The sequence below is a fragment of the Notolepis coatsorum genome, assembly GCF_963971535.1.
Source record: "Notolepis coatsorum genome assembly, chromosome: 14".
Taxonomy (NCBI): Eukaryota; Metazoa; Chordata; class Actinopteri; order Aulopiformes; family Paralepididae; genus Notolepis; species Notolepis coatsorum.
In genome coordinates this window covers 8782282-8791080 of record NC_140178.1, presented here as the reverse complement: position 1 = coordinate 8791080, position 8799 = coordinate 8782282, and the positions used below count along the sequence as shown (strand labels likewise).

Sequence of the window (8799 nt, the reverse complement as noted above, 5' to 3'; positions counted from 1 at the left end):
TTTAGAAATGGACAATGGGGGAAATACATTGCGTTGGAACAGAGGGTGGAACACGAAAAACGGCAATGACGTCACCACTACACCTCCCTATTTGAGGGAGGGGGGGAAAAGCCTTCAGAGGCGTGGTGGAGGAACCGACACAACGGTGTTTACATAACTGATCCTAGTCTAGTCACAAGCTTTCCTGGAAATCATGTCCGACCGGGACAGAACACTGGAAGAGAAAACTCCACTTGAACCGCAGGTCTTGTGATTCTGTGTTGTTCCCCATAGAGTTCACGTTTTTGTTTTATTTGTCACATAATAATAAAAGGTACATGTACATTACAGTGAAATGCTTGGTTCTGTATGAACCTCATGAGATTGTGCTTCACACAGTCAAAAAGTCAAAAGAATAAAGACCAAACACTACTAAATATACAATACACAAAACTAAAGTACAAAACGCAAACAACATGCTAAACATTTGGTAGAGATGTAGTGCAAATATTTGAGTAATAAATAGATCAAATATGGTGTAGTATTAAAAAGTGTGTGCAGTGTGTGCATGTGGATCTTGTATGCAATGGATGCAGAACGGATGGGTTAGTGTTGCAGTCATCGAGCGTCCCGATGGCCTGGGCGGCCCAGGAGTGCAAAACTTGTAATCCCTTTCCGATCGGATCAGATTTGTATTCATTCATTTCAACTCATTATGAATTGAAAATGGGGGACCAGAACAGGTCCGCACAAACATTTCCGCTCAGTAGCAACCGGTAAACAAGACGAAAGTCTTTCTCTGGTCTGCATCCCCTTAACAATGTTGTGTATTGAGCCGTACTGTATTGTACCCATTCTGCAATCTGTTAATAAAGTTTTCAATCAATCAATCAATCAATCGGGATCCAATGTTTTGAACTCGCCCTGGGGATAGAAGCTCCTTTTGCATCTCTCCGTAAAAACGGACGCGAGACTCCGGTAGCGCTTGCCTCTGACCGCAGCAGCGCAAAGAGTTGCCGGTGGCCTGACTTACCACCGTGTTCACGTTAACAACAACAACACTTAATACTTCGAGCGCTTGATTTCCGCTGGATGAAAAAAATATATATAGACACTGGACGAAAGTTAAACAAAAATAAGAGCCGTTTAATCTTCCAGTTTGACAGTACTAGACACACACAGTAAAAAGCCTCCCTCTCGGATGTCAGGGGGAGTCACAGTCGGCAGTCAAGCCTCATTTCACAATTTTATCAGAATTACCTCTCAACATCAAAACACACATACATACATACATACATACCTTAATGCAATACAGTTCATCAATTACGGTTGAAATTCAAACGAGTATAGAATATAAACCGAAATGTCATCACAGTCGCATATCGTTGTGCACATTCAACACACAACTTCCTATCCCCCCCAAAATATAACATATGTATATTTAAATTAAATATATTAAAGTTTGTGGCATATAAATAAATAGATTGGAACAAAAAAAAAATGTGTTTAATTTATACGTCGACGCCGAGATCTTAAAAGTGCAAAAAGAACACCTGGGCGAGGCGCGACAACGGTGAAATCAGACGGCGTGGAGGGCAGGGTGGTGTTGTGGTGCGGGTGGGTGGGTGGGGGTTCGGGACCAGGGGAGGGGGCGGGACCAGGGGAGGGGGCGGTTCCCACCGCCTCACGCCATCTGTCTCCGCGCCTGCGCGGCGCCGAAGTCGCTCCCGTACAGCTTGGCCGCTCGCAGCTCGAAGGCGCGGACCATCCGCTTCACCACCTCGTCGAAGAAGAGCGTCGCCAGCTGAGAGTGGAGGAGCGAGCGGAACTCAAACGAGACCTAGGAGGAGGAGGAGCAGGGAGAGGAGGAGCAGAGAGAGGAGGAGCAGGGAGAGGAGGAGCAGGGAGAGGAGGAGCAGAGAGAGGAGGAGCAGAGAGAGGAGGAGCAGAGAGAGGAGGAGCAGAGAGAGGAGGAGCAGGGAGAGGAGGAGCAGGGAGAGGAGGAGCAGGGAGAGGAGGAGCAGGGAGAGGAGGAGCAGGGAGAGGAGGAGCAGAGAGAGGAGGAGCAGGGAGAGGAGGAGCAGGGAGAGGAGGAGCAGAGAGAGGAGGAGCAGAGAGAGGAGGAGCAGAGAGAGGAGGAGCAGAGAGAGGAGGAGCAGAGAGAGGAGCAGGGAGAGGAGGAGCAGAGAGAGGAGGAGCAGAGAGAGGAGGAGCAGAGAGAGGAGGAGCAGAGAGGTGATTAAATAAACAATCATATTAAACGGTGCATTTATATAGCAGCTTTAAACGGTGCATTTATATAGCAGCTTTTTATCCAAAGCGCTTTACAATTTGTTCTTCACGTTCACTCGCACACCAACGGTAAGGTGCCAACCTGCTCATTGGGAGCAGTTAGGGGGTTAAGCGTCTTGCTCAAGGACACTTCGACCCGCTGCCCGGGGAGGAGCGGGAATCAAACCGGTAACCTTCCAATTACCAGACGACCGCTCAACCTCCTGTCGTCCCCGATTACAACGCTTTTACACACACACGCACACAAAAGAGGAAACAAAAATCGACCCGCCTCAACATTGTTACTTCCTGCTGACTTGTACAGAACTTGTAAGTCACTTTGGATAAAAGAGTCCGCGGCTAAATGACTCAATGTAAATCTTCCAGGACCTCTTTGCACTGCTGCGGTCAGGCGAGCGCTACCGGAGTCTCGTGGGCCGGCACAGAGAGACTCAGAGAAGGAGCTTCTATCCCCAGGGCCATCAGGATGCTCAACGAACAATAAACACTATTCTATTAATTCTATCGTTTACACTGCAAAATGTTTACTTTTCAAGAGGTTTATTTGTCACATACATACCAGGGCATACAGTGAAATACTGTACTATAGTTTTGTTGCCTATATTAAGGCTGGTCTTTCTACTATTATTACCCTGTGCCCATACCTGTACCTCCCCTCCACCCTCCACCCCCATACTACTACGATGCCTACATGTCCCGAAGGGGATCAATAAAGGAATATCTCATCTCGTCTTACATGGAAATCCACCTGGCAGGAGTCCGATCGGTCCCGGGCTCCGGGGGAGAACCTCCACACCGTCTCCAGGTGGCTGAAGAGGGATCCGTCGGTACACAGGGCCTGTTTTAACAAAGGACACGGTGTCAATGGGTGTGAAGCGGCGGCGGCGTCGTGTCGGAGCAAGGTGCCGTGTCTGTGGGCGAATGAATGCCCGACCAACAGCGCTCTAATACATAAATAGGCACTCTTTTTCATTTGAAAAAAGGGGGCATTTAAAAGAATACAATTCATGCAGTTTTTTTTTTATAGAAAAAAATATATCGGATCCAATATTTATGGCTTAAAACCCATTTCCGACAATTAGTTACACTTAAAAAAAAATTCTTGATTTCAAAACTATTTTCTCATGGATTAACAAAACATTCAAATGCGAATGGTTGATTTGAATTTCAATTACTTTTTAAGCACCTTGTTAAAAAAAATCAAGCACTTTAAGCACTTCAAGGACCTTGTGCGAACCCTGGACTAATGACTGAGTGTGTTAGTGCTGTTGCTAGTCTATGAGGCACTTCTCATCTAAAAAAAAAACCATCATCACCACCACCACCACCACCACCACTGTGTGCTGGGGCATGGGGTCAGGGACTAGACGTGAACGATGATGGAAGGACTGCCACATCGCCGGGGTGTTAGTTGCCGGTGTGGTGCGGACGTTAAATCAAATCAAATCAAATGTATTTGTAAGGCCCGACAACACACGTTAATGTCCCCCATGGGCCGGACACGTCTTCTTTAAAACAAGTCAAGAAGTCAATCAATAAGTCAAGAAACAAAACAAGAACACCATAAAGTCAAATTTTTTTTTTTTAAATAAATGCAACACTCTCAGACATACCCCACGCCAAGGTAAGGAAAATCTCACTAAAACCTAGCAATAGAAAAAAATGCACCACAGGCAATGTGGAGGAGAGAAACCTTAGAAGGGCCATTCAAGGGGGGGGGGGTGATGGTAGTGTTGCAGTAAAACAGAAGGTGCTGACCAGACAGGATGGTAGTGGCTAGACGGCATCCACGTTACGGCACTGTGTGGACTCCGCACGTGACCCACGTGGTGACGTCACAGGAGCGTTACGGAACTCGGTCACTGAGCTATTCTATTTTATTTAAATCCAACACTCCCTCCTGGCGTTTGTGTTTTCTCTCTGGGAGCGAGTGACGTGGACTTTTGTAGCGCGTCTGGCTGTGCGACGTCAACTTTGTGTCAGCGAGAAAATAACCGCACCAGGATAGCTTAGCTTAGAATTGATCATCAATCAATGGTTATCCCCATCACACACACGGGCCACGTCGTTACTAGAGAACTAGACAAGCTAACGCCGCTGCCGGACGCTAGCCGTAGACAGGAAGTGAAGCGAGTCACTGGGTCAAATCAAACCAAACCCGTCGCTGCATCAGGTACAAACAATAGAGCGCCACCTAGTGACTAAACACGGCACTGCAACTAAATAATAACACAAAAATATAATACGTTACAACTCACCCTGACTTCGTGGTTGGGTATGACCGTGAGTTCAGAGGTGTAACGTTCGACGAGGGGCGGGAACCCTATTTCAAGTTCCGCCCTGACGTCCCCGTTCCGGCCCTTCATGATCCGGGACTTATTGCACCAGGGGACAAAGTGCCGGTACTGATCCACGCTGGCCACCACGTTGTACATCTGCTCCGGGGTGTACCTGATTGATTGATTGATTGAAAACTTTAATTAACAGATTGCAGAATGGGTACAATACAGTACGGCTCAATACACGCAATTGTCAAGGGGATGCAGACCAGAGAAAGACTTTCGTCTCGTTTACATCAGGGTCCCCCATTTTCAATTCATAATGACATTTATGACATACACAACATACAGATGTAAAAATCTAATCTAAACATCTAATCTAATCATGCCATTTATGACATACATGACATACAGTACTCTTACATTTGTGACAAATAAACAGATCCTAACAGTAAATATATACATACGAGGGGGAGGGAACTGTACATTAGGAGGGGGTGGGTGGGAGGGGGGGGGTTCAGACATTTACGGGGGCCAGTTTCGAACCTGGCGAGGAGGATACCGAGACGTTAGTCAAATAAACTCACTTGTGGATTTCAACCACACTCAAAACATCTGCTAATGACAGGCAGGCAGACATTGTGGTAGACAAGATTAATATTACATTTGGCTGAACGCTTTTATCCAAAGCGACTTACAAGTTCTGCACGACAAGTCAGCAGGAAGGGCACAACTCTTTCCGCTGAGTAACAGTGTTCATCAAACAGTGTTGAAACGTGGGTGCTGCAGTGTTGAGTGCATGATAGTACAGACATTAGTATAGTAGCTAGCAGGGGTGTAAAGTACTTGAGTAATTGTACTTCGTTACAATACTTAAGTACTGTTTTGGGGGATTTGTACTTTACTCTAGTATTATTAGGGTTGTATACAAAGGCTGACGAAATTGCGTCGCCGATCAATTGGATTGATAATGTTTACCACTTGTGTAACGCAGATAGAACAACAACAACAAGTTGTAAACTATAACACTAGCGAGATTAAGTATAGCCGGTGTTGGACAGTAACGCGTTACTTAGTAGTACTTTTATTACTTTTACCAGTAACGACTAAGGGCTTCCAATTTCCAAAATAGTAATTAAATTAGAATAGAATAGAAGTACTTTATTAATCCCGAGGGAGATTCAGCACCACCACAGATCGCTCACAATAAACATTTAGGTAGTAGCGTTACACGTTCAATAGATGCATGTTGTAAACGGCACGGGACTCACTCGACTGTGCGGAGCTCCGTGTACTCGATCCTACGATGTGCGATGGGAACAGCCAGGCTGATGAAGGTGCGGCTGGGGGTGACGATGGGGCTGGAGGAGGAGGAGGAGAGGGGCCGGGTGGCCCGTCTTGCTGCCATGGCCCCACAGGAGAGGCGTCTGAGAGGAGGTCGACAAAAGCAATCGTTTATATGAAGGTCTGATCTTCGAATACATGTATTTGATGTGCAAATAAACGTCCAGCTCCGTGTTTTACATGATACCAATCCATCTACAGTAGGCTATTTGGAAATTATTTTCTACTTTACAATCAAACCTTAAATCGAAACTACTATGACAGACATTTCTCTAGGGAGAAGCCTGATGTACCCTGGCGTTCACCTAGAAGTCAACGACGGGTGAAACTGGACCACTTGGTGAAAGCCAGAGTAGAGAAACCCTATACGAGCGTATATTCTCGTCATATAATGCCTAACCGGACAGAAATCACAAATGAAACTAGCCACACGGCACAGAAAAAGGTGATATTTCTCTAGATTAAAAAGATTCGATTTGATTAGGTAACGTGGAACATTAACTACTCTCCCTGGGGTCCATACAAAACATAAAAACACCACTACATAGATAAAACAACCACAAGAGATCCACAAAAGTACAACAATAACCTCTCTCGCAAACATATTCTTGTTCATATACATATATATTAATATACTAGATTCACAAGCACATGCATAATAAAATATACACAATGTGGCTACTGGTGTGGGGACATTAGGTGTTATTATAACTTATTTTTAAGCTTACAATTTGATTTGATTGTCGCTTTTATTGTGCATTACATTTAGGACCCGTGTAGAGCGACCTCTGGTACGGTGCAGTATGTGTGTCGCCTCGTGAATAATGTGAGTTTACTACTTCTATAATACATTAGAATTAGGAATTTCCAACACACATTAATGTTTCTCACAAAAAACAAGGAGTGATGCACGCTGCCCGTTCAAATCGAGAGAGATTGACAACTTGTAAGTCGCTTTGGATAAAAGCGTCAGCTAAATGACTAAACGTACATAAGGTTAACCCTTTCACTACCACACTACAGAAGGTTAACCCTTTCACTACCACACTACAGAAGGTTAAGACTTTCACTACCACACTACAGAAGGTTAACCCTTTCACTACCACACTACAGAAGGTTAACCCTTTCACTACCACACTACAGAAGGTTAAGACTTTCACTACCACACTACAGAAGGTTAACCCTTTCACTGCCACACTACAGAAGGTTAACCCTTTCACTACCACACTACAGAAGGTTAACCATTTCACCACCACACTACAAACGTTTAACCCTTTCACTGCCACACTACATAAGGTTAACCCTTTCACTACCCCACTACAGAAGGTTAACCCTTTCACTACCACACTACAGAAGGTTAACCCTTTCACTACCACACTACAGAAGGTTAAGACTTTCACTACCACACTACAGAAGGTTAACCCTTTCACTACCACACTACAGAAGGTTAACCCTTTCACTACCACACTACAGAAGGTTAAGACTTTCACTACCACACTACAGAAGGTTAACCCTTTCACTACCACACTACAGAAGGTTAACCCTTTCACTACCACACTACAGAAGGTTAACCATTTCACCACCACACTACAAACGTTTAACCCTTTCACTGCCACACTACATAAGGTTAACCCTTTCACTACCCCACTACAGAAGGTTAACCCTTTCACTACTACCACACTACAGAAGGTTAACCATTTCACTGCCACACTATCTATGTAAATGTAATTCAAGTTGTTTACATTAGACTGTTTTTAGGGGCAAAGGCGAGCTGCTTTTGTCCCGATGAGCCAGCTGCGATGTGTCCAATACGATCCTTGTTTGTAGCACCTGGCCCTATCAATTTGAGGGGGGGGGGGGATCAGGATTTTATTTTTTCAAATGTTTTACCATTAAAGCGTTAAATTAAGATGTAGATCAATAACTTTTTAATATACAAAAACGACTCATCCGTCGATCAGTTAACCCGTTCACTGCCGCACTACCACCAAAACGGTCTGCATCCCCTTAACAATTGTGTGTATTGAGCTGTACTGTATTGTACCCATTCTGCAATCTGTTAATAAACTTTTCAATCAATCAAACCCTTTCACTGCCACATGACACGACGACAGCCGGTTAACCATTTCACTGCCACACGACAGAATGTTAACCCTTACTGCGGCGACACACACACACACACAGAGAGAGAGAGGGTCAACCCTTTCACTGCCGCACGACGACAGCCGGCGACCGTCGGTTGTGTCGTGTGGCAGTGAAAGGGTTTCCACCTTAGTTTTATATGTGCGCGGATTGGACTCGAAAAACACCCGATGATGATTTTAGCGCATTCCTTCTTGCATTTCACACCGTCGACTATAATAATAATAATAATAATACTAATAGGATCAGATGAATGTAACAAGTTACCTGGTGTTTGCTCTCATCATAATGGCGTTGTTTCCTCCTCTTGGAGCTTTAGAAGAGGACATCATCTCCACGTTAACAAGCGCCCGGACAAGAAGCGACGACGTCCTTCTTAAGTTTGCCATTCTGTTTAATCTTTAACTAGAAGTCTGTCTGTCTGTCTGTCTGTGTGAGAAAGCAGTTTGTTTGTGTCGAGACGCGGTAGTATTCTTCTCCTGGTGATCCTCTCTCCACCGGCACCGGCTTCTTTGTTCTGGTTGTGGTGGTTGTTAGTGGTTACAACACAGCTGATGTGTCAATCAACCTGCTGCCCGAGAAGAGGCGTCGCGTCGGCAGTGACGTCAGAGAAGGGGGAGGGGATGAATGAATGATGAATGAATAAATGAATGAATGAATGAAAACTTTATTTAACAGATTGCAGACCAGAGAAATACTTTCGTCTTGTTTACATCAGGGTCCCCCATTTTCAATTCATAGAAGTGACATTTATGACATACAC

General features: G+C 44.9%; 1 protein-coding gene across 1 annotated transcript; it reads right to left on the bottom strand.

The window, feature by feature from the left end:
- Positions 1-1099: 1099 nt before the first annotated feature.
- On the bottom strand, positions 1100-8550 carry LOC311240384 (coenzyme Q-binding protein COQ10 homolog, mitochondrial). Its single transcript, XM_084328971.1, has 5 exons — positions 8304-8550; positions 5822-5977; positions 4530-4722; positions 3008-3109; positions 1100-1819 (listed from the first exon to the last, which is right to left on the bottom strand). Exons 1-5 carry the CDS (start codon positions 8423-8425, stop codon positions 1664-1666), a joined length of 729 nt encoding a protein of 242 aa, XP_084185097.1. The 5' UTR covers positions 8426-8550; the 3' UTR covers positions 1100-1663.
- Between the last annotated feature and the right edge of the window lie 249 nt (positions 8551-8799).

Excerpts from the sequence above, each read along its gene's own strand:
- LOC311240384 (XM_084328971.1), bottom strand. The coding sequence starts at position 8,425 with ATGGCAAACTTAAGAAGGACGTCGTCGCTTCTTGTCCGGGCGCTTGTT. Across the intron at positions 5,978-8,303 it reads ATGATGAGAGCAAACACCAG|ACGCCTCTCCTGTGGGGCCA; the intron begins GTAACTTGTTAC and ends ACCTCCTCTCAG. Across the intron at positions 1,820-3,007 it reads CCTGCCAGGTGGATTTCCAT|GTCTCGTTTGAGTTCCGCTC; the intron begins GTAAGACGAGAT and ends TCCTCCTCCTAG.